The sequence below is a fragment of the Micropterus salmoides genome, unplaced genomic scaffold, assembly GCF_014851395.1.
Source record: "Micropterus salmoides isolate LMB-PRFRI ecotype aquatic unplaced genomic scaffold, ASM1485139v1 Ms_hic_scaffold_3, whole genome shotgun sequence".
NCBI classification, from domain to species: domain Eukaryota; kingdom Metazoa; phylum Chordata; class Actinopteri; order Centrarchiformes; family Centrarchidae; genus Micropterus; species Micropterus salmoides.
In genome coordinates, this window is record NW_024042261.1 from 34,929,388 (window position 1) to 34,954,268 (window position 24,881).

A 24,881-nucleotide genomic window follows, 5' to 3' on the forward strand; every position below is an offset into this window, starting at 1 on the left:
TCTCCCTCTAACAGACACACATATAAACAGGGGCTGTAATAGACGAATTTCAATTGGATGGGGGAAGGATTTCACTGTGGGGGAGGAAGAAAGGAAGGAGCAGGTGTCCATAAGGAATGGCGGTGTGTGTGTGTGTGTGTGTGTGTGTGTGTGTTTGTGTGTGTGTCTCAAATGGTGCTCAGAACAGGATGAGGTACAAAAGGGGGGCAGAAATATGTAAAATACAGGACAGAGCGTGAGAGAAGGGGGAAGGGGAGTGTGAGGTAATTTATGAGGCATTTTAATACAACAAGGTCTAATCCCCTCACACACACACACACACACACACACACACACACACACACACACGCACACACACCTCCTAACCCAGTTCCACAGTGCCTGCACAATTATCCCAACACAAGATTCAGTGTTTTTGAATGTCATTTGTTGATGTGATGAAACAGAGAAAAGGGACCCAGACTCTGGATTTATGCCTCCTTATATATATATATATGAGATTATGATATTACATTTCAGTAGGGCTGCAATGAAGGATTATTTTCATTATTGATGAATCTACCAACTATTTTCTCCATGAATCTTTCAGTCTTTAGAATCAACAGTCCAAAAGCCCAAAATATTGGCTTTATTATTTAAGAAGAATAAGAGAAGAAATATTCACATTCGAGAAGACACATTTGTGCTTGAAAAATTGCTTATTTACTTAAAAATTCTCTTGCTAGTTCTTCGATGTTGCCTACCCCAGCTTTAACTGATCTGTTTATTAAAACTATAAAATACTGTAAAACGTTTTTTACATGTAAATACATGTTCATTGTTACACCTTCTAAATGTGATGATCACTACATTAATTGATAGTGAAATTGATAATTAGCTGGTAATGGTATCGATTCCATCCCTGTGTTTGCAACAGATGGTGTCGTTGTTCCCTCTCTGTTACACCCTCCATTGTTGTTTATTTATTTTTGTTGTTTGTGTAATATTTTGGTCTTTGATTGTAAAGTCTGCTCATTGGAATATAAACAGTTGTGGACACCACAGCTGAAGAAAGACGTATATTAAAGACATAATTTTGGATTTTGGAGTATCTTTTGGTAGAAACCTGCATAGTGATGTGGAAAAGGGATTTAAATGAAACCAAGATATGCTTAAAGAGTCTGACTTTATGTTAATACTCCCTAGGTGCTGTGTAGAGACCTATATTGCTTCACTGTTTAAGGCGCTAGTTATCTTACTCATTGACCATATTCTCATAACAGGTTGTGTTTAATATAGCCTGGTGCTTATGGTGTGACATTTAGTAGCTCAAGTGTCTTTTGTTTTCAGTATTTACCTGAAGTCTTATTTTTGGACATGCCTGTGACTCTGCTCTACATGTTCAACTGTTAACAAATTATACATGATCTAAATGTCGTTATCGCTGTTATTAAAACCCGTCTTATTAAAACACGAAAAGTCTCACTTCTGTCTCATCACTCCCTCTTTCTCCTTCCTCCCGTCCATCCAGGAGGGCCAGCAGCTGATCCAGGAGAAGCCAGAGCTCAGCCCGGTGGTTCGGAAGAAGTTGGAGCAGATCAGGGAGTGCTGGCAGGATCTGGAGAGCACCACCCAGGCTAAAGCCCGCCAGCTCTTTGAGGCCAACAAGGCTGACCTGCTGGTGCAGAGCTACGAAAGCCTGGACCAGAGACTGGGCCAGCTGGAGGGTCAACTGGTTTATGTGGACCAGGCACAGGACCTCACCACTGTCAACAAGCAGCTGAAAAAACTACAGGTACGTGGGACCTGTAGTTAGGACTACTTTTTGACCTATCCATTCATTCTAGAGACCTAGAAACCTAAAACTAGTCATTATTTGATAAGAATTATAGGACTACAAGTTTTTATACCCCGCGACCCGACCCCAGATAAGCAGATGAAGATGGATGGAAGTTTTTATACGTGTTTAGAATAAGAACAGTTATGTATGCCATAATTTTGTTAGCTCTAGGCTACAGATGTCATTACAAAGATATTTTCTCCAAGATAAATATTCCTATTTGAACGTACAGTGATACCAAATGAAGTTTCCCCCTTGCTTCTTTTTTTAAACATGTATCTATTTTGGGGAGGATTCGACATGTCAATTAAATGGCACTACTTCTCTAGCTGTTTTTTGGTTGTAGGCCTTTTTATCAGTCTAACCAGCAGCTAAAGCGGTAACAGGTGTTTTTATTTCCTTTAATGAATTACTGAAGCATTACCCTGGCACACACTCAGTCTGTGGTCTTCTGTAGTGCTCAAAACATCATGTATAGTTATTATAATTATACATTTTCTAGGGTACATTGAGAAAATGCTCTACAGGGTGACCTGATTCTGTAGCTCTCCTCTTCTTTACTCTACATGTTGAACCGTCTCAGAATGACTCGTTGTTATCGCCACACAGTGACGGCCTCATCTCATTAATATTTGAACAAAACATCATGTTTGGAAATGACTAACAACAACATTTCCTACGATAGGCCTGAAATGCTTTCTGTTAATTTTTTCATCTCATTTCAGCAAAGTCAGGCTCTTTTACTTTCACGCCAACATCAGTTTTTTATTTGTGTTATTTGAAACATCATAAACAATCAGCATTCCTGCCAACCCGGTGAGCTTTCATAAGAGTTTCATCCCAAGATCATTTTACAAATACTGATGATTGGAAATTATTGATTAGTATTTTTCGAATACTGATGCCAACTAAACAGATTTTGGTGTTCTTTGATAAGCTAATTATTTTTGTTGTTGTTTTGTTATTTAACTATAGGACATGCTAATTTAATTTATGAACATATTAGCATTGAATCGTCTTAAAGGTGGTGTATGCGATTCTGGAGATATCCAACAACATGACTAATACCATGATACAGAGTGAACAATGACACAGCTAATAAAGTTACTAACGTTAGCTAAGTTGTGGGTTAGCATGCTGTCGTTACAATTGCTGCTGAGAAGCTAACATGAAGCTAATGTGCAGAGAAGCAAGACGGCCCATGAGCCAGCACATTAGCTCCAAAAAGCGATACTCACAGCTTACCTGCCACTATAGCTAACACAATAGTCTGGCAAACTAGAAAGTAAACTGAATATTCATGGGCAAGTCATTTAACGTTACCTGACAAACTAATCATGGTGGGCACGGCTGAAATAGTGTGGTGGGGTAGGGTGCTGGCCACTTTGTTTGTTTCCCATTTACAGAGCCAGGGCTGAGTAGCCTACAAACACGGGAATTTCTTTCAGCGCACACGTAGACATTTAGCGGAAAGTGAGGAGATATTCGCTGAATTTGACAAAAACACATCGCATACTCCTCCTATAAGTGTACTATATTAATTAAATACTAAACTCTGAGCAGGTGGTTTGTACGTTATTCTGTTAGATTCATTGAAAACATCACTGCCCTCTGAACAGTGTTTCAATCAGGAAAAAAAAGGAATACATTTTACATTTTTGTCATCGGTTTGTGAGCGATGTGGATGAATGTGAGGCATTGTAAAGTGCTTTGTGCCGTTGAAAAGCGTTGTCCATTTACCATTTACCAACATCAACATAAAATCAAAACATTACCTTAGAGCTTCCTATTGACCCCAACTGTTACTACCAGGTCCAGGACTTTATTCTGGAGTTTAAAGTCTTTTCAGGAGAGAAGAAGAGCATGAACGTTTTTTTTCAAAAGGCGTTGGCTCAAGCAGTAAAAATCTTTTTTATTATTACATCACGTGTCTGGCTATTTGATCGTTTCTAACACATGGAGAATCATTAAACTCTCCTGATCATCAAAGCAAACAATGAGAAACTACATTGAAAATTAATAAATAACTGCAGTGAGAAATATTAAAATTCTGTCATTCATGATGCTAATGGCAGATTAACGTCTGCAGAACTCAATTTGTCCATTTCAGTTGATTTTCTTTTGAATTTTCAGTGCAGCGTTTTCTTTTTGATTGCAACAACCAACCTTTCAATAGAGGCTACAACTATGCTGACAGTGATTTTGCCATACACAAGTACAGTACAGTAACACAACAACTTGACTTGATTATGCCCTTAACCTGACCAATAACATAAAAATCCATATCCATTAGGTTTAATTTCATGGTTGTAAACATATTGCAAAAAGGTCCTTTTCTCTGTACATCTGATATTGGGATGTAACTCTTCACTTGCCCTCCAACAGCGATGGTTTGGAAGAGTCTTTAAAAACGAGCAAACAGCAGGCAGACGTGACCTGGGCTGACACACAGATTCATCCTTTCATTACTTCATCATTTCACCCGACATGTGTCACTCTCCTCTCCCACAGCAATCTGCTCACAGCTTCCTTTAACAGGCCGCCATTACACTGCTTTACCACATCATCCTAACTCCAAACCAAACTCCACTACTCAGCATCCATCCTGGCAAGGGGTACAGTAAACTTCACTACACTTCATATCTATCAGTTCTTCTTTCGCTGTTCTTTCGGGTTATTTTCACCAATTTTTTTGTCCATCCACTAAATTATTAACTGAAGAAAGGAGCTATTTCAGTAATGATTAGAAAATTCTTAAAACTTCATTGACACAGAGATTGCAAGTATTATTATTAATTTTATTATTATTATTTGCTTTAATGCTTTAATTTCAGGCATTACAACAAATTATAACTGAATTCTTATTGTGATCATCTTTTTGGATAGGCCACAGGATGTGGCTGCAGTTTTTGCACTGTTTTTCTTACAATTTTTTAAAAACTGTATACTGTTAATTGTATTGTACAATAATAATTGTCTTTGCTATACAATAATATTCTTATCTGAAAGGATTATCTTTTTTAGCTATTTCTGATTTCTAACTTTAAATTAAAAGTTATTTTAAATCTATGTCAGAAATTAAACCAATAAAAATATTATTTAACGTGTGAATTCACTCTCGCCTGAGAGTCAAAACGACGACAAACTACACATTTTTGCATTTCTGTCACATTCCTCACGTCCCACTCATCCCACTCATCCCATCTTTGTCTTGTCTCCCATGACAACATGTTTCTTATACCTCCACCCAATTAATTCTTTCTTCCTCCTACATCCATCCCTTTCTCCTAATCAACACATCCTCTTTTCCTCCGTCCATTTTATTAAACTTCCACTCTACTCCCCTTCTCCTCCACCATCCTCCTCCTCCTCCTCCACCTCCCACTCAGACTATGGAGACCCAGATGGAGGAGTGGTATAAGGAGGTGGGGCAGCTCCAGGTGCAGGTGGCCTCCATCCCGCAGCAGACGCAGATCAAAGAGACGGTTGCTGGGCGTCAAGCCGTCGTGGAGGCCAGGATGGTGCGTCTGATTGAGCCGCTGAAGGAGAGACGACGCATCCTGCTGGCGGCCAAGGAAGTTCACCAAGTCGGACGAGACCTGGAGGATGAGATTGTGAGTTTGACGGTTGTCTGCCAACACTGACATACTTAATACTTAAAAAGATATTTATTAACTTGCATTCATTTCCCGGAGACACTACATACCTTACCCCAACACTTACCCTTACCTTATATTTAAAACAATCCAACAATGTAATGATTTACATTGCGGGGACATGCATTTTGTTCCCAAGAGGAAGATAAGTCCCCACAGTGTGACTGGGCAAACAGATTAATTTGTAGTGTACACATACACACTCAATCACAGTAAACTGGCTGTCTTCATGTTACAGCCTGGACGCCTAATGAATTTATTATTGACACTCATGTTTTCATGTCTTTATTTGCAGACTTTGCAAATGTATTTGAAAAATGAAAACCTTAAATGTTTTGAGAAATTATTGTTCAACCCAGTTGTAGTCCAAAATCTTTAAAAGGTTTTTAAGATATCTCTACAACTAAACTAGATTCCATTATTAATGAGATTTTGCTGGATATTTCTGTATTTACAAATTCTCTGTTAATATTTTCACTTCACTTTCATGTATATTGTTATCAAAACGATTATGATGCTGCACACACACATCAGAAACTTGAGGTGAGATGCACACCCACAAACTCAGAGTAAATATATTCAAATGCTGTGTTTCTCTCATATTGTCGTGGTTGTAGTTGTGGATCCAGGAGCGCCTCCCGATGGCCATGTCTCAGGAGCACGGCTCCAGTCTGCAGGCAGTCCAGCAGCTCATGAAGAAGAACCAGGTAAGAAAAGTACAAAATAAATAGTGACTTTAACCGCAGGTGTAACCTCTGGCTCACCGTTGATACATTGTCACCACCCTAATTTCAAGTCAAGTCATAGAAATATGGACAGATAATAGGAGAGAGATAAACATGATGTATAAACCCCTAATTTATCTCCCTGTCCTGTATACATACCTACCTTATAATGTATTGTACTTATTTTTTTCCTGTAATCCAATAATTAATTATTTGAATCTTATTAACATTGTACTGCTTTAAATAGCATTGAAAAGATCTAAACAGCCACCTTCCATTTCTTGTTATTGCCCACTGCCTCTGCTCCAGACACTTCAGAGGGAGCTACAAGGCCACAGGAGCAGGATCGAGGACGTGCTGGAGAGGGCGGGAATCATCGCTTCCATACGTAGCCCAGAGGCCGACTGTGCCAGGGCGGGACATGACCAGCTGGCCCAGCTGTGGGCTCTGCTCTGGGCCGAGACCGAGAGGAGGCAGCTGGTCCTGGACGCCATGTACCAGGCCCAGCAGTACTACTTTGACACGGCAGAGGTGGAAGCCTGGCTGAGCGAGCAAGAGCTGCACATGATGAATGAGGAGAAGGGGAAGGTGTGTGTGCGAGTGGCATTTCAATAAAAACAACAAATAAATCTGTTTCAGAATAACTGCATGTAGCATTTATCATCAGGGAATCATTTACCCTTAAAATTATAATTTTGACTAACATTATATATTAACATTATAACTAATAGCTAATCATAAGGTGACTCTTTCGTCTTTACACAGACTTATACATAGAGCCAGAATTAAACATTTGTGCTGTGTGTGTATTATTTATTTCCATGTGTGTGTCGTTTCCTCCTTCGTCCAACCAGGACGAGCCGAGCACACTGCAGCTGCTGAAGAAACACTTGGTCCTGGAACAGACCATCGAGGACTACGCAGAGACCATCGGCCTGCTGTCACAGCAGTGTCGACAGCTGCTGGAGATGGGGCATCCAGACTGGTGAGCATGTAAACACACAAACTCAGACACGCGCACAGTCTAACTGAGATTTTCTGTCACCTCAAAATAAATAACAAGAATGGTTGTAATTTTATGCATTATGACCACAATAGAAAGTATTTGAGTTCAGCAAAAGTTAACCATATAAAATACATTGTAGTCTTTAACACTCTGAAATTTTAATGTTTAAAGATTTAACTGTATCACAGTCGTTGAATTAAAACGTATGCTTTTTTGCACGTAGCATGTATTGGTCAGGAGTTATTTGACTGGCAAAGACAATATTTTTAATGAACGTATTAAAATTAGCTCTCATGACTGCAAGCAGCTTATCTTGTTTTTTTTCTTGCCATTTGCATCTTGTAAGTGCATTTATGCCAATTTCAAGTTTTGAAAATGAAAGACGATGATGAAAAAATGTGTCAAGGCATAACTGTTTTCTCCTTTACATCTTGCAGTCTAGCCACAGAAAGTTTCTGCTAATAACTGCTGCAGTACCTCTCCATTTCTATACTTGCCCTGACACAGTATCTTCCCCCTTTCCCACAGCGAGCAGATCAGTAAGCGTCAGTCGCAGATCGACCGTCTGTACGTGTCTCTGAAGGACCTCGTGGAGGAGAGAAAAAGCCGTCTGGAGCAGCAGTACTGGCTCTACCAGTTAAACAGGGAGGTGGACGAGCTGGAGCAGTGGATTGCTCAGAGGGAGGTGGTCGCCAGCTCGCCCGAACTGGGTCAAGACTTTGAGCATGTCACTGTAAGTGTGTCGACAGATGGTGTACGGTGGTTTAAGAAACATGTTTTATTAGTCATGTGTTGAAATCAGAAACAACACTGGTCTCGTTTGATTGCTTGTTACATCAAGTTACAACTGTTAATTGGACAGTGACATGACGGTGTCAAATCATTTGTCCTCTTTTCCATTCTTTTTATATTTCCTTTCCCGTCTTACCTCCACTCCTGTCACACCTCCAGGTCCTGCAGGAGAAGTTTACAGAGTTTGCATCAGAGACGGGCAGTGTGGGTCAGGAAAGAGTGACGGCGGTCAACCAGATGGTGGACGAGCTCATTGACTATGGTCACTCAGAGGCCGCCACCATCGCTGAATGGAAGGATGGGGTGAATGAGGCCTGGGCCGACCTGCTGGAGCTCATGGAGACCCGGGCGCAGATGCTCGCCGCCTCACACCAGCTTCACAAGTTTTTCTCTGACTGCAGAGAGGTACACAGCTGAGACACAAGACAATACATAGCTATGATGTAGTGTGTTATGCAATTATAGGTTTTATTGATTCTTGAGGGGAAATTCAGTGAAACAGAACATTCAGTGATGTTCAATTCATTATTTTCTGGTTTTTATAGATTAGTACTGCAGTATATTTTTTAAGCAGATTGATTTAGACTGATTTCGCCCACATATAATGTCTTCATGCATCTAAAGTTTTTGTGTTTTCTGGTGCATGAAGACACTGTTCACCACAGTTTACTATAACCAAGGCCAACATTGTGGTGAGAACAGCTCAAAAACCTGAAAAAAGAAAATGTAAATTAGCTGCACCAGCGTCCTTCAAAGCAAGAAAACCATTCAGTGTTATTCAGAAGGTATTTTTAGTGGATGGAGAATTTGCCCTAATTCTATGATGCAATATCACAAGAAACTGTTAGTGTAAAAGCACTGTAGTTATGAAAAGTATTCTGGAGTTTATTTTTATGGTTTAGAAATATTTTATAAACCCAAGACTTCTGAGCATTCCTTAACCTACAGAGCACACTTTTAAAATGCAGATGTCTCATACTTCTGTGATGTATGTTCTTTTTTTCAGGTTTTGGCCCAGATTGAGGACAAACATCGAAGGCTGCCGGAGGTTCGGGCTCGGCAGGGAAGCACTGCCAACACCACTACCCTGCAGAGACTCCTGCACAGCTTTGAACAGGACATACAGCTGCTGGTCACACAAGTAAAGCAACATGCACATGAACACACAGCATGTATTTATAAGTACTTGCTTCAGTGGTCACTTGCCTCACATTTTTCCTCACACAAATTCTGTTTATTTTCTTCTAAAGGTTATTGTTACATGTATGGTTGTTATCATTATTTTCTTTTAAACTGTAAATTGAAACAATTTTAAAAAAGTTTAATTGAATATATATTCATAGTAAAAACTTATTTATTTGTTATTTTTAGTTATTTGGCAAGTCTGAATCTTGGCAAAACGACCGTCTTACTCTGCATTTAATTTTGCTTCATCTAGTCTCTGTCATGCACCTGGGGAACAGAAACAGTGATATATTTTACTGAAGAACAATGCAAAATCACAGCTGCTCTGCCTCATCTCCAGTGACAGAGCCCGTACTATATGGCCCTGACTAAACACAGCTGTCAGAGCAGCTGTGTTTAGTCAGGGCCATATAGTACGGGCTCTTTGTGCGTCACCTGGACAACAAACAATTTCTCCATTTCCATTTTTTGATTTGTGTTTGTTCCTTGTTCAGCTTTCATTTTTCTGATATCTGTTCTCCCACTCTGCCAGGTGCGTCAGCTGCAGGAGAGTGCGGCCCAGCTGAGGACGGTGTACGCCGGCGAAAAGGCCGAAGCCATTGCATGCCGCGAGCACGAAGTGATGCAGTACTGGAAAGAGCTGCTGACGTCCTGCGAGGAGTGTCGAGTACAGATTACCACTGAGACAGACAAGCTGAGGTTCTTTGGCATGGTCCGAGATCAGATCATGTGGATGGACTCGATCATCTGTCAGATAGGGACAGGAGAGAAGCCCAGGTATCTATACCACAGGAGCAGGAACACAGAATATGAGTTAACTTTTTTTAATCAAGGTGGTATAAAAGTATGTAAAACTATTCTGACCAGAGAGAGTGGCGTTCTAGTTACAGCATACTGTGTGTTTTATACCAAATAGGATTTGACCTTTTAACCAGTGTAAGTTACAGAGTAAAGAAAATGTGTGCTAGGAAAGAAGAAACAGTAGGACCTAAATATTGTACATAAGAATACCAGCAAAGAATAACTGGCATTTTGATAACCCTTTGTAATTTGTGATCTGAGCCAATAATTAGCCAACTATCAGCTCACAGCATCAACAGCAATATTTACCACAGTTTAGCAGTTACTCATCTCTGTTTTCAAATCTAAAATTTACAAAAAATAACACACTGCTTCTATGTTCTAAATAGATCTTAAACAGAACAGGTATTTGTGCTGCTGTGATATTTAACTCATGAACAGCACTATAGAGCTAAATTCCTGCCAAAACAAACATGTGTTACAAATGTCCTAAGATTCACTAACACAGTGTGGTTTGCAAATACAAAACACCGCTAACAAACCTATGCATTTTGTTTTGTCAATACAAAATGGTTCTGAAACAAATAAGCATCTCTTACAAGTACAAAAAACAATATATCCTACAAATAAAAACCTGTGACTTTTGGCACAATCTTTCTACCGTGATTGTGCTGAAGATTTTCTCACAAATGTTGCACTCCACAACAGCAGGTCACGTTATATGTCCACTGTGGACAAGAGGCTGGCAACAACCACAAACTCACCTTTTTGTTTAATTTAGCTTAGTCTCGGATAGCTAGACAATACTTTAATATGGTATAGTTGGGGTGAGACCATAAGGTATAGTGTGCTATCCACACGTTTTAAAAACTAAACAAATGTTGGTGTTTGTGTAGTGGTGAGCAAAGTGTCTGTGTGCTCTGTGGTTCCCGCAGAGATGTGTCCTCAGTAGAGGTGCTGATGAATTATCACCAAAGTCTGAAGAGTGAAGTGGAGGCTCGCAGCCGGAGCACCCTGGAGTGTATCGAGATGGGCAAAACCCTGCTGGCTGCTAGAAACCCAGCAGCTGAAGAGGTGAGATCAGGAGATCTGATAAGGAAACTGAAGCAGTGATAGCAGCAATAATAATTATATAAATTCAGCTGCACTAAAATGCCTCTACAAATCTAAAATAAAGCCTTGTAACAAAAAGTGGAATGGCTTGGCTTCAAAGACTTCACATCCTGACGAAAACCAACAAATCAGGATTAACACAAGGCCTTTCAATTCATGGAAAAGTCCTCAAATCTGATTTTCAAAAGAGTATGGGGACCTAAATTAACTAGCAAAATATGCATTTTCGACTACACATGCAGTGATTTTGTGTATGAAACTGAAGAGGTTTTTCACTTTTAGCAAACAAATTAGCAAGCTTACATAAGGGCATCTTTTTGTGTTTCCATTTTAAGAAAGACAGTTTTAGCACAAATTCTGACTCAGACCATAGTCACGCTATGATTCTGATTTAGCTAGAAGAACAGCACCGATATTTTGATTTTGATTCTCAGATCAAGGAGAAGCTGGACAAGGTGGTTGCTAAGCAACATGAGCTTTCTGAGAAGTGGGACAAGCACTGGGATTTCCTACAGCAATGTAAGTACACACACAGGCCAACAATCTTTCAAAAATATAGACAGATGTACACAGAGATACACATATAAAGTATGAATACACATACAATGTTCAAGGAGGAGAAAATAAGATTTTTTTATTTGCTTTTGAATATTGTTTTTGTTTCTTCTCCCCTTAGTGTTGGAGGTTCACCAGTTTGCCCAGGAGGCGGTAGTGGCGGAAGCTTGGCTGACCGCTCAGGAGCCGTTCATCAACAGTAAGGAGCTGGGTGGCAGTGTAGACGAGGTGGAGCAGCTGATTCGTCGACATGAAGCCTTCCGCAAAGCCGCTGCCACCTGGGAAGAGCGATTCAGTTCACTGCGACGACTCACCACGGTAAGATCTGCGTCACCATTATCATTATTATGTAAATACACAATCTGGCCAAATTAAGAGACATTTTTCTAAGTTGTAAGTTTCATAAACTTGTCTGCTAAAAGCTTTTCAGTATTTAGAAATATTTTTATATACAATATTCAATATTATTCAAGCCCCAAGCGACTTTGTCTCAAAGTTTGATTTGAAAGCGGATTCTGTTTTCTTTCTGCAGGTAGAAAAGTTGAAAGCAGAGCAAAGCAAACTACCCCCGACTCCTCTGCTGGGTCGTAAAGTCTTCCTGGACCCCCAAGATGCCTTACCCAGTCCGTCCATCCTCCCCCGCCTCCCTATCTCCCCCGTCACAAGACAGACCATCTATGAACAGAACGAAGCCAGCTCTCCTCCCTCACCCTCACCCGCCACGCCTACACCCTCTCCTTCATCTGTGGCTTGTCGGCTGGGGTCGACAGTTGCTAACTACACCCCTGTGATGAACGGCTCCAGCTACCGGCACACCCTGGAGGCACGGCGCACTGGGGTAGTGGGTGTGGCCGCTGGACTGGGGCAGCCCGCACCTGCCTCGATTGCCTCAGTTGCCACGGCTGCCATGTTAGTCTCAGCCAACCAGGCGCGGGAGAGCGCCAGCGCCGCGAAAGACCAAGCAACAAAGGCAATGAGTCACCTCCAGCCACCGCAGGCAGCTAGGACCCTGGAGGTGAAATCCTCCCCGTATCTACGGCAACCCAAAATCAAACACTTGGATGATGCAGTGACTCCGCTGCTCGTGGCCAGCCGGCTGGAGAAAGCGAGGGAGAGGGGGAGGGAGATGATGATGGGAGAGATAGGGACAGAGAGAGCGGAGGTGGCTGTGATGGCCGAGGTGGTGCTCCAGGAGCCGGGCCGGGAGCGTCTGCACAGTGAGCCCACCAGAGGGCCTCGGGGGTCCAGGACTGACCCGTTGGGTCAGGCTGAGCCTCAGGTCCAGACCCACACTTTGCACAGGGACCACAGGATAGAACGGCAGCTGTCCAGCGAGCAGCTGATCCAGGCACGCAGGGACGAGCTGCCTCAGGAGGTGTGGAGAGAACATGCCGAGAGGCGGGACAAACGGACGCTGGAGAGACAAACGTCCAGCGAGCAGGAGGGCCATGGGAGCCACGGGGGCCACGGGGGCCACGAGGGCCGGCGGAGAGAGAGGGACCGACACCGAGCAGAAAGACAAGAATCCAGTGAGCATGACACCGGAAAGGAGCACTCAGACAGACGCTCAGGAGGAGGGTGAGACTTTGAGTGTACTGAGGTGCCTTTTAGGTTGTATTGTCTGTCTTGTCTTGTGTGTTATGTAGAAAATGTAGTGATTGTGTCATTTTTATATGTGTACACCAGGAGCAGGTTATACAGCACACTGGAAGTTTACTTAAATATTTTTAATACATTTTTGGGAGTTGGAATTTAGTTTATATTTCTGCTGAGCACTATAATGATCATTTTCCAGGAAAGAAATGCGAAACAATTATGATATATGATGAATCATGATGATGATGATATTTTGACCTAAAACATTTTTTCTACAGAGAAAAGAGGTCCACCATGGCAGAAATTGTAGAGCAGCTGCAAGAAAGAGAAGCAGCACAGGTTTGGAGATTTGTGTGTGGTGCATTTCATCCAAATACAAGACTTACAGAGATTATTACTTTGAAACCCTGAACCAAATTCTTACTGACTCCATCACCCCTCCTCAGGCCCGTGGTGAGGTGCCCCGCCTGCCTAATGGGGTACCAGAAAAGTCTTCCCGTCCCGACCGGCCTCGAGCTCGAGACAGACCCAAACCACGGCGCCGACCACGACCCAAAGAGCCAGGAGAGACGACGCGGCGGTCCAGGTCTGCTCCGGCCCAGAGCAGCCCGGCAGTCCCCCAGCCGCCAACACATACCGCACACCATGAGGGCTTCCTTTTCCGCAAGCTGGACATCGAGAGCCTGAAGAAGAGCACCAATAGGTGGGTGTTCAGGGTCATAATGATCATAGCAGTGGATGAGCAGATGATAGAAGTTGGGGAGAAGGAGGATGGACATTGGTGTCATGAGTATCAGACTTTAGGAAATTTGCATGGTCAAATAGTACTTGGAAGTAATGTTTGCAGTTTAATTATGAGATGGGTGCGATTTACCACAAAAGAGCAATTAACATATTGTGAAGTAAGTTATTTTTCATATAAGATGATCCCAACTGGACTTCTGCCTGTTGCTAAATCTAAACGTTCTGCTCTTTTCTCTCAATTGTTGCAAATCCCATCCTTCAAGAAAGTATTTTCAAATACTATTTGACTCATGTTGAATGCAGCACACGTCGTAGCTCCGCTGTCTGTTTCTCGTGACATCTCCGCCCCGCCATTTACTTATTCAACAATGATGACAGGGGCATGACTCTAGCATGCTAAGCTAACAAGCTCACCCACCACGCTGACACTGTGTCTGACATGTTGAACAGATGCATGACTGTCACCGACGTAGATGACACACGATGCCTCATTGGTTGCCCCGGCGAGTGGTTCAACATCATATAGGCAATGCTCAGCTAAGCTTTGGATTTTCTCAGTAGACGAACTGTATGTCTTAAGAAGCATGCATACATTAAGGTTTGCACATGTTTAGATTCAAGGGATGTAATGACATTTTAATTTTTACCTATTTTGTTTACTAAATAACACATAAGAAAAAGTTCGCGGTAAGCGGAAATAAGGGTTCTTTTGTCAGCCTCTGTCATCTTACTGTTTCCTGAAATTGACAGAAATACACAGAAAGTCACATTATTAAGATTGCAATTCAATGGACAAGGTTAGCAGTGGAGAATATCACTATTTATTGTTTAGCTTCGTCTTCGCTCTCTTACCAGTTAAAAATATAGTGTTGTTCGCTTCCAAAATGTAGTAAGAGCTGTTTGAAAACAGAAATCACAGTGCTTGACAGTTGATAATTTAAGAATTATGTTATCAATCCATCATAATCTATTATGATACCTTAAAATATACTATAAACTATATATACTATAATACTATAATACATTGCTACAATTAGATTATTCAGTGGCACTGCTAGTTTGTTAGCTGGTTTCATCCACAATTAAGAAATTGCAGCTATACAATGGCAGAAATCTAAACATGAGAGTATGTCATTGATAGAGGTACCAGGACACGCTTCAGACACTGCATTATTCTCATATCAGGCTGGAGCTTCTGAATATTTGATGTATGTCATCTCTGATCATCAGGATCAGAATATGAAGACAACAGTTACATGAATTAAAACAACAACCTGCAGAAATCTTACCGCATGTGAAAAACATCTTGCATGATGCTTACATATGCCTCCTGATCTAACACGAGCCCACAGAATAAAGCAAAACAGAAATGGTTGGCTGGCTAGTAGACTGAGTGGCTGGCAGATGAATGCTGTGGGCGTGGAGGTTGATGGTGCTGTTGATGGCGTACACTGCCTTGTGTCCAGTCACTTAGTCTATACACACACACACACACACTACCTGGCCTCCACAGATGACCGCCCTGCTTCCTCCAGAGAGACACCAACGGCAAAATCTCTCTCTGCACTGCCCTCTAGTGGCTGGGCTGACCACGCACAGCTAAAAGCTCATCCCCTTCCAGCTATGGATGAGTCCCACTCACGTGGCCACTCAAGGCAATGGATGAATGTCTCATATGTACATGCCCTGTTATGTACATGGCAAGGTAAAGCATAATCCTGAATGGCTTAAATCTGGACAAGTGTGAATCTCCAAGCTCCTCATTTGGCTTATTGTATGCTCTCTTTTTGTTTAACATTCAGCTTTGATTGGAGGTGAAGATCTTTAGGGTGGGCCCACAGGCCTTTTCCTTCAGTCAATACTGAGAAATAGAGGATACAGCTGTGGGGGAGGATTGAGATTCAACCTGTCTCTGTTACATGACGAGGCACAGAGTATGTTTATGTGCACATTAATATTCTGATATTATTCAGGATAACCAAGTGTTCCTTATTATAGGAAATGGTGCATATGAATGGTGTGCACTCTTATATTACCCTGATGAACTGAATAAAAAACTAACTGCATATTGTGGATAATAATAGGTTTAAAATCTGTCAACTTAGAGCTGTCATTATTCAGTTTCTAATTGAGAGTTTCTTTCACCAGTCTTTCTGAAAAGCAGAAACCTGTTACTGGTGTTCTCTGTCCATATTAATATATACTACTGTAAAGGACAGTAAAACCTGGATAACATAGATAAAAAAGTATTATTTTGTTTGAATTCAGCAGCTGCAGCTCCTACTAGATATATGGTGCACACTGTGCAAGAACAACATCTCAGTTTGTTGCATTTTCTAGATGGGTCTAATAAAATTGTGGTCGCAGTCTGTGTCAGACTGTGTGATATCCATTTTGAGGCGTGTCAGATGGTGCGATGAAAGCCCGGTGAATCCTATTGCTACGATGTCAAATGAAAAAACAAACCCAGATGCAAGTCAGGTCACCATCTGCTCTTGTGTCTTGAAAACGTAAGAAAAAAAATAAACACGCTTTGACCACACAGCCAGAACTCCTATGCATCAAAAAGAGGAGTTTGTGAGAAAGAGGGCAAGCGCAGTCTTGCTTCAGTCAGTTGTAGCAGCAGTATGAAGTTGCCTCACGGGGAAATCTGGGACAATCTTCTCTTATTGACTTATTGTTAACCAAAACCAAAAATTTGTTTTTGTAGACTTCTATCACTTTTGTAATGTATTATAATATATTGTAATTCTCTTGCAGTACTTGTTGAAGCAGTGTTATGACAATATTGGGCACTAATTAAACAGAACCTGCTCAGGGACTATGGATGAAAATCTGCTTTTTAGCTAACTGTATGGTTCATTTACATTTAAGTCTAACCGCAATGTTGTATAATGTGCATTGTCCCTGGTAAATAAATAAATAAACAAAAATAAAAGGGCCTTTAGACAGCACTTCTTGTTGTGGAATACCTGAAAAATATTCGTTGACAAAAAACTAAATTCTTGACTCTAGGTCAACTTGCTGTGTGTTCCAACATAAGATGAGATTTTAAACTTCTTCTTTAAGATAAAATAAAGATTCTCTGTGTATGGTTAGGAAATTCCTGACATTGGTGTCTCTGATTATTGTTTTTTCATTTACATCTTCTTCTTTTCCACGGCCAAGACGTAATTTTTTCTTAAGCTCAAAACGTCTTTGCAGTGTAACCATAATGGATGGTACTGCTAATATTAGTAGAGTAGACACCTTATCACATGCACTGTTAGTGTTCTCCTGTCTGAGATCAGATTGTCTTCACAGACGTATTTCGGGATATTAAGCTGCACACAGACACATTGCTCTGAATAACACCTATATATTGGATGTAAGCTATTAATTGGAATGCTGTGTGCATGTAAACACGCTCACAGAGGGAAAAGAAGCATGACTAGGAGTTTGTCGTATAAGCTGTGTTGTTGCCAAAATGCCATTTAACCAAACTCTCCCTCTTTTCTCCTCTCTTCCTCGGTGCTACTGGCTGCTCCTCTCGTCTCCTCCAAGGTAAGTCATATATGAGCCCCACACACAGAGACACACAAACTGTACGTAGCCTCCCTCCCCATCCCTCCATCCCAACCTCCTCCGTCCGTCCGTCCGTCTGTCCGTCCTTTCGTCTGTGTTTGTTCAGCAGTGTGTTTCCTCCTCCCTTCTTGGCGCCGGTCCATCCCGCCTACCTACCTGTCTGCTCTGGTCAGGTGAGTGGGGTGTTAGCTTAGCGAGAGCGACTCTGCAGCTCTTCCTGACTCCTCCCATCTCCCCCCCTACCCAACCACCACCTCCCCACCTTCCCCCGTACTCCTCCCCTCCACTTCCTCTCCTCCTCCACTCTCCCTCCCCTCAAACCTCCCGCCTTCCCACACCACAGCAGGTCATGGGTCAACCTGTACTGCGTGCTGAACAAAGGGGAGATGGGTTTCTACAAGGACGCCAAGAACACCACCACGCCCTACAACAACGAGCCGCTGCTCAACCTCTCCCACTGCCACTGCGACGTCACCAACGGCTACAAGAAGAAGAAGAACGTCTTCACGCTCAAGTAAGGAGCTGTTTTCATTCTCGTACTTACTGGTTTTTTTTGTACTTTTTAGGCACAGTAATGTTTTTGCAGAACTGAGTTAATTATTAAACTCATCACAGATTTTGTCATCAGTTTTCCCAGACACACCATCTTTTGTGACAGCATAATATGGCACCAGATTCAATCAGTGTGATCACTCGCCACAACAAATCCATGTGGAGCATTCACATCTAGCTCAACTTTGATCTTTGACTCATGAGAACTAGTCTTGACTGAGTTGACCTTTGGAAAGGGCAGTCACAGTTCACTATCATTTAGCTAATCCTATTTCCTACAGTGCTAAATGTGCGTTTTTTACAGTTGGCAAATTAGCGCATAAGCTAATAATGTAGTTCAGGAAGTAACTACACAAGGACAGTTAATAGTGTACCAAAGTCATCAGTCACAGGAAAATATTTAAATGTCAGTTTTAGTTATTATTTTAATACACTTTTGTACTCAATAACAATGCTAAATTTCTGGTTCTCAGTTTGATATTGTTCAGTAAAACATTTCAAGTTGTTGTGTAAAGAGGCACTCCAATGACATTATTCATCACATTTAGTTTACTAGTCACGAGGAGTACTTCTCAGCCTCTCAACACAGTAAAATAATCACTTCAGTTGTTCTGGAGGGTCCTTTTACAGAGGCTAAAAAAAAACTAATGGTTATATAACGGATATCTCAAATTGGCCTTGGTGACTACAAATGATTAATGGAAAGCCTTCCACACAAACATGAGGTGTGGAGTTTAAAGACATTCACCAGGCACAGAGGCTGTAATGAAAGATATATTGAGCTGCATTATGGGAAATGTTTTTGCCGCTTGACCCATACCTTAGTTCCGTACATTTGATCCTGACCAAGGTTTTTGTCTGGTTTATGTTACCACTGACTTGGTACAAACCAAACCAAGACGAGTTAACATGAAGTCATACAGACTGACTTTGATTGGGCAGTTTTGGTGATGTCATCCTGCTTGAGTAGTGCCAGAGACGTTTATGAGTCGTGGTGGTGGGCCTTTACAAAGTCTACTGCAACTAGGCCTAAGCTCTCTACCACCCAACCTTGTTCTCCTTCTGTGTTTGTCTGCCTGTTGATTGGTATATACACTGACCAAAATATAAACGCAACACTTTTGAAACGCCTTTGGAGACGGCTTATGAGCATTCAGTTCACGGGCAACAGCTCTGGTGGTCATTCCTTCTGTCAGCATGCCAATTGCATGCTCCTTCAAAACTTGCGACATCTGTGGCATTGTGCTGTGTGATGGAACTGCACATTTTCGAGTGGCCTTTTATTGTGGCCAGCCTAAGGCACACTTATAATAATAATAATAATCCTTATTTGTAGAGCACTTTTCAAAAACAAGTTACAAAGTGCTTTAACAAGTGTAAAGAATAATACAAAAAAACAAGATAAGAGCATGAAAAATTAATATAAAATTAGTAAAATTGTGCAATACCAATGCTGTCTGATCAGCATTTTGATATACCACACCTGTGAGGTGGATGGATTATCTCGGCAAAGTGCTCACTAACAGATTAACAGACAATATTTGAGAGAAATAGGCCTTTTGTGTGCATAGAGAAAGTCTTAGATCTTTGAGTTCAGCTCATGATGAATGGGGGCCCCCCAGTCAGAGATGCCCCAGATATACTAGTAATCAAAAGGTTAAAAACACAATAAAGCCCAAAGGCTTGTTGTGGAAGTGTAAGGATCGACTGCACCAGTTTAATTTGTGATGTCTGACATGAATTAATTCTGAACTCAGGACTTTTTACCAATTATGCAGAATCATCTGCATAGAAAATGATGGCATCAGCAGCCAGATTTCATATCATGAAAAAATAACAATAAAGCAATGGGCCTAAAACACTTCCCTGCGGGACCCCACATTCCAGGAGCCTGGGTCCACATCCACCAGATGTTTCCTACCTCCTACAGGCTAATCTATTTTATGGCTAAGTTTTTAAATCCCAAAGCTCTTAACCTGGTTAGTATAATGGCATGATCTACAGTAACGAATGCCTTTTGGAGGTCTAACATGACCATTGCCAAGCACTTTCTTCTATCTAATCTTTCAAAACACATTGGACTCTAGTAGAGAACGAGATCTGGTACACATTTTTATACCAAATACATTGACTAGACACTGATGGACAGCAGTGGTTATATTAAAAATGTTTTGATCAAAATTATTGCTCGGATATTGGTACTGGAATTCTATGCCTTTGCATAGTAGTGTCCCTTTAATCAATCACAAATAGCATTTGAGTCACGTTTTACATTTACAAATGTTTTTTAAGTTATCCACCAAACATGTTTTGCGGTGCACTGTTTGTAAGTTCTGTCCTTCTTTTTGCAGAACGAAGGACGGCAGCGAGTTTTTGTTTCATGCAAAAGATGAGGTGAGACATTCCTGTGTTTCTAATTACATCTCCAAAAAGCTGAAGTAGTGGTTTTGTTTTATAGGGATACCTAAAGTTATGAGACCCATTTCAGTGGCATACAGGTACATAAACAGTAAATGTCTGTGATCCCCCTCTCCCCTTGCAGGACGACCTCAAAGCTTGGGTGACCAACATCACCGCCAGTATTTCAGAGCACGAGGAGATTGCCAAATGGGGTCAGCCCCAACCAACTACCTCATCCACCGACGAGGGCACACGGCGTGATGGCAGTAAGGCGGACAACAGGTCGGAGCGAGGTGGCGAGCGCTCGGACCGGGCCGAGCGGATTGAGCGGGCAGAAAAAGAAAGGGAGAAAGAGAGAGAGAAGGAGAGGGAGAGAGGGGAACGGTCGGAGAGGTCAGATCGGGCCGGAAAGTCGGAAACGAAGCGCTCAGAAAAGTCGAGTAAGAAAAAGTGAGCCGGGTGACGGATTGGTTTGAAGCATATGAACTCCGGATAGGAGGTGGGGCCGTAGACTGGTAGTGAACGTCCCCCTCCGTCTCTCCGCCTCCAACACTGTCAACAAATCGGTTGTGTTTGGATGGACACACAGGACAGAAGGATTGACCCAGGCTCACTCATAGGACGGACAGGACGGATTTGGAGCAGGAGACATCTTTCTCTCTCTCTCTCTCTCTTATCTTCTGTGTCTCTGTGAGAACACACAGAGTCACTGATGCCTCGCTGATGCCCCCCCCCCCCCCCCCCCCCACCCGGTGGCTGTTTAAGAGAACTTCTTCAGAGAGAGTTTCGTGCTGCTGAACCCCTGGCAGCATTAACGCAAGAGAGAGACGGGACGCGCATCATGTTAACTCAAAGGCTGTTACTGACTGCTGGTAGTGCGATAAAACGTAGCTCATTCTGGTCCATGTTTGTTTTTTCTATGAGATGTATCTGTATGTATTTCTTGTCTGTCAGTCCTATCTACTGTAGGCCTATCTATCTGTGTGTCTGTAAGTTGAGACATCCTACACTATGTCTTATTACTCCTCGGAAATCGAAAGTGTCCAAAATCCAAAATGTTTTACAGAAGTTCAAATTTAGAGAAACCTTTTTGTTAACTGTTTTCCCCACTTTGGCCGATCCGTCTTGAGGTCTGGTCGTGAGAAAATGGGGAATTGAAACTGGTTTTACTTTGATACCAAACAGCACTAAACCACATTCATCCAAACGCACCGTGGATGAATCAGCGCTGATAAACAGCTACAGTACTGTGCTGATTCTGGGAAGGTGGAAAGATGATGATGATGATTTAAGATAAGAGAAGAGTAGATGGCGGACCAGGGCGATGGTCTTCAAAACAATCAGGAATGCAAGGGGAAAACAGAGAATTTTAATCATTGCTCAGAAGAAATACATCATAGAAACACATCCATGTTAAGGATAGCCAAATCTTGACCTTAGGAAAGATCACAACAACACACAAAATTAGCTTGAAATTTTCTTACAGTTAATGTTGAAATCTGCACAGGAAGAGCAAACAGAACCGCTTCTCTTCGTTTATGTATCATTTATTTAGGATTAAAGACTTTCTCTAGTGAACATTTCAGCAAGACAGAGGGATCACCAGGTGTTCAACATAAAGACTACAGTCTAAGTCTAATTTATTTTTACAAAACAAACGTGTGTACAGTTCTTGGATCAGTGATCAGAAAGTAATTTTAAAAAATAGACTTATTCTGATAGATTCTGGTTCCCTGGGGCCTCATTCGTTAAAATGTTGTCTAAATTAACTTTAAGTAATGTTTAAGATGAAACAGCAAATAAATATAGCTTTCATATTTTGGGTAACTGTTGAGGTTTTATGTTTTGATAGAAAATTGGTGTAATCTGCTCTTTTTATCATCAGGATCAGTTTTCCATAAATTACATGTTTGACTTTGGTCATAAGCACAAAATCTGCACCTGGCATGATTTTAACGAATGAGGCCCTCGGGCTGAAAATAGGCCTCATCTACTCTTTTATTCTCTTATAACATCAAAATACTCTTTTGATATTATCTTTGATTTATTCACACAAATCTGTTGCATCCTTTTTTTTATACAAAAATATCTGTGTGTGTGTGTGTGTGTGTGTGTGTGTGTGTGTGTGTGTGTGTGTGTGCGTGTGTGCGTGTGTGTGTGCGCTGCTGCTGCTGCTCTCCGCTCCCAGGGTCTCCATAGCTCTCAGGTTATTTATGTTAGTGTGTGCTTACCGTGTGCTTCACGTGTTAATATGTTTGTCCCCTCAGACGCCACCTCAGTCTTCCAGACACGTCCGATCCACAACACACACACACACACACACGCACACACAGAGAAGATTATAACTCAGCAGGTTTAAAATGTCAAAGGTTAGAAACACGTTCCAGAGTGAGAAAGGTCATTAAACTGTCCTGATCAACATCCCATCAGTGTAGAATTAGACAGGAATGGATAAATGACTTGACACACCGTCGAGAGCCAAGATATCAGACTGACCAAATATTCAGAAAAAAGGGGTTAACTGTCTGTAAGTTGTGAGATTGCATGTTTTGCCTGGAGAGAAATCACTTGTCAAAAGAAGCTTGTCTTTGCAGCCCTCTGTCACGGCATCCTCACATCCGTTTATGTTAAATCTCCTCTAAACTCACCACAAAGCCATAAACGACAGGGAAACATGGACAAAAAAAGGAAAGGTCTAATAATCTTGCAAACGCAGCTGGAGTATTTTGGGAAGTAAAGTTACTTTCCTGACCTGGTAGGAACGTCCTGGTCAGATTAACATTTAAAATCCTTTTCTAAATCCTTTCAAATGGGAATGCTGTTTCAATATCACTGCTACTGTATGAAAACAGTTATTTCAGTTCTGGTGTTTTTAATTCTTTCGGTTAAAGTCCAGCTGAAGTTGCTGCTACAGCGACATATCTGTTGTGTAAATAACATGTCCCAGGTTCTCCTTTCAGAAAAAGATCCGAAACCAAAAGACAGAAATGTTTATTTTTTGGTCTCATGATGGTGCCCTCTATTTTTGCATCAATTCGTCTCCGCCTCCGTAAGCCAGTCAAATTGTTGTTTTGTTGTTACGTCACTGTTATATCATAGGCAGACAGTCACACTGACCAACTGCAAGAGAGCAATCTGCTACACAACAAAAAAACTTTTTCCAAGTCAGTAAGTTGTTTTTTCCCAACAGCCACAAGGGTCAACAATGAGCCTTCCACACTCAAAAACAAACATCAGCAGGTGACACAAAGCTAACATTTACCCTTTATCAGACGTGTTTTCAAACGAGAAAAAGACTTAAAGGATGAAGAGTTACTGGTTGGTTTAGTAAATGTACATTTGGTTAACTTCCTCACCTCCGTTATTGTGCAGAGCACAGCATCTTACCTGAGCTGCCGGTGCCCGAGCTAAACCTGCCAGCATCTGTCAATCAAACGAACACACGCCCCCCCCCCCCAACTGCTGAAACAAAAAGCAGCATTTCTTTCCCCAAATACCTTTGACACTAAATTATAATGTAAAAATACTGACATTATTTTTGTTTGCAAGAAGGGATTAATTAATGTGATTTCAGTTGGACTTTAAAAGTTTACATCTTCCTCTTTGTGCAGGTAATTTCCACGGCTGTAGAGCTCAAGAATCCCACACAGAATTAGTTTTATTTTTTCAGAAGCGTATTTTTGCCAGGTTTATAATTTTCTCAGTTTTTTAAAAGTGTAATATTGAGATTTTATTACATCTGGCGGTTCCTGATTTTCTTTAGGTTGTACCTTATTCAGGATTATAAATTCTGTCCTGACCTGTTGGTCTGGTTTGTGTTTATCATAAAACATGTCTTGAGATCTGTAACTTTCTTTAATCTTGTTTTATTTCAACACACTTTATGCATCTTAATTAGGTGTGAATGCCAGATCAATGCAATCATTTACATGCATGTTGGACACAACAAACAAAGTGAGAGTTAAAAGAGGTGAATTTTGAATGAGCAAATCTTCCATGTGGAAAGTGACACAGTACAGTCCTCTGCTGTCGCATTATGAATCTTAACAGCAGAATAAACTGACACACTTTGTAGATACACACAAGACAAAGCATGCGGGGTACAGCTAACTCGTTAACGGATAACATTACACAATGTAATGTTATTTGAACCATTTTACACTGTTGACAGCAGAAACAATCAGATGTGTGAAAGTCAGCATGGTTAACGTCATGACAGACAACAATCGTACAACAATCTGAACATGAATGGTTTGGGTGAGCTCGTGGGTACCCTGCCTGTCTGTGTGTGTCTGTGCTGTTCTGTTCACATCAACCTCAGTCTGTCGGCCGAGATGAAATGACGAATAAAATACCTTTTGGTTTATCATTAA

The 24,881-nt window shown here is 41.4% G+C and overlaps 1 protein-coding gene and 1 long non-coding RNA gene across 4 annotated transcripts in view; one reads left to right on the forward strand and one right to left on the reverse strand.

The window, feature by feature from the left end:
• The window catches only part of LOC119882832 (spectrin beta chain, non-erythrocytic 4-like), an 87,707-nt gene extending 62,826 nt beyond the window's left edge, over nucleotides 1-24,881 (forward strand). For both annotated transcript variants that reach the window (XM_038693118.1, XM_038693119.1), the window contains 18 exons: nucleotides 1,511-1,774; nucleotides 5,209-5,433; nucleotides 6,093-6,182; nucleotides 6,510-6,788; nucleotides 7,055-7,185; nucleotides 7,735-7,939; nucleotides 8,158-8,403; nucleotides 9,005-9,139; nucleotides 9,716-9,960; nucleotides 10,920-11,058; nucleotides 11,532-11,616; nucleotides 11,774-11,970; nucleotides 12,185-13,230; nucleotides 13,527-13,587; nucleotides 13,695-13,951; nucleotides 17,903-18,070; nucleotides 20,460-20,502; nucleotides 20,651-24,881. In XM_038693118.1, the coding sequence (XP_038549046.1) occupies nucleotides 1,511-1,774; nucleotides 5,209-5,433; nucleotides 6,093-6,182; nucleotides 6,510-6,788; nucleotides 7,055-7,185; nucleotides 7,735-7,939; nucleotides 8,158-8,403; nucleotides 9,005-9,139; nucleotides 9,716-9,960; nucleotides 10,920-11,058; nucleotides 11,532-11,616; nucleotides 11,774-11,970; nucleotides 12,185-13,230; nucleotides 13,527-13,587; nucleotides 13,695-13,951; nucleotides 17,903-18,070; nucleotides 20,460-20,502; nucleotides 20,651-20,962 (4,128 nt within the window). In that variant the 3' untranslated portion in view covers nucleotides 20,963-24,881. The remainder of the gene's footprint in view (nucleotides 1-1,510; nucleotides 1,775-5,208; nucleotides 5,434-6,092; nucleotides 6,183-6,509; nucleotides 6,789-7,054; nucleotides 7,186-7,734; nucleotides 7,940-8,157; nucleotides 8,404-9,004; nucleotides 9,140-9,715; nucleotides 9,961-10,919; nucleotides 11,059-11,531; nucleotides 11,617-11,773; nucleotides 11,971-12,184; nucleotides 13,231-13,526; nucleotides 13,588-13,694; nucleotides 13,952-17,902; nucleotides 18,071-20,459; nucleotides 20,503-20,650) is intronic.
• LOC119882833 lies at nucleotides 11,868-15,398 on the reverse strand. Of its 2 annotated transcripts, XR_005440552.1 has the most exons (4): nucleotides 15,282-15,398; nucleotides 14,845-14,888; nucleotides 14,640-14,729; nucleotides 11,868-11,930 (listed from the first exon to the last, which is right to left on the reverse strand). It is a non-coding gene; the product is annotated as an uncharacterized LOC119882833 (long non-coding RNA). The 2 variants fall into 2 exon arrangements; XR_005440551.1 differs by lacking the exon at nucleotides 11,868-11,930 and having other exon boundaries at nucleotides 14,602-14,729.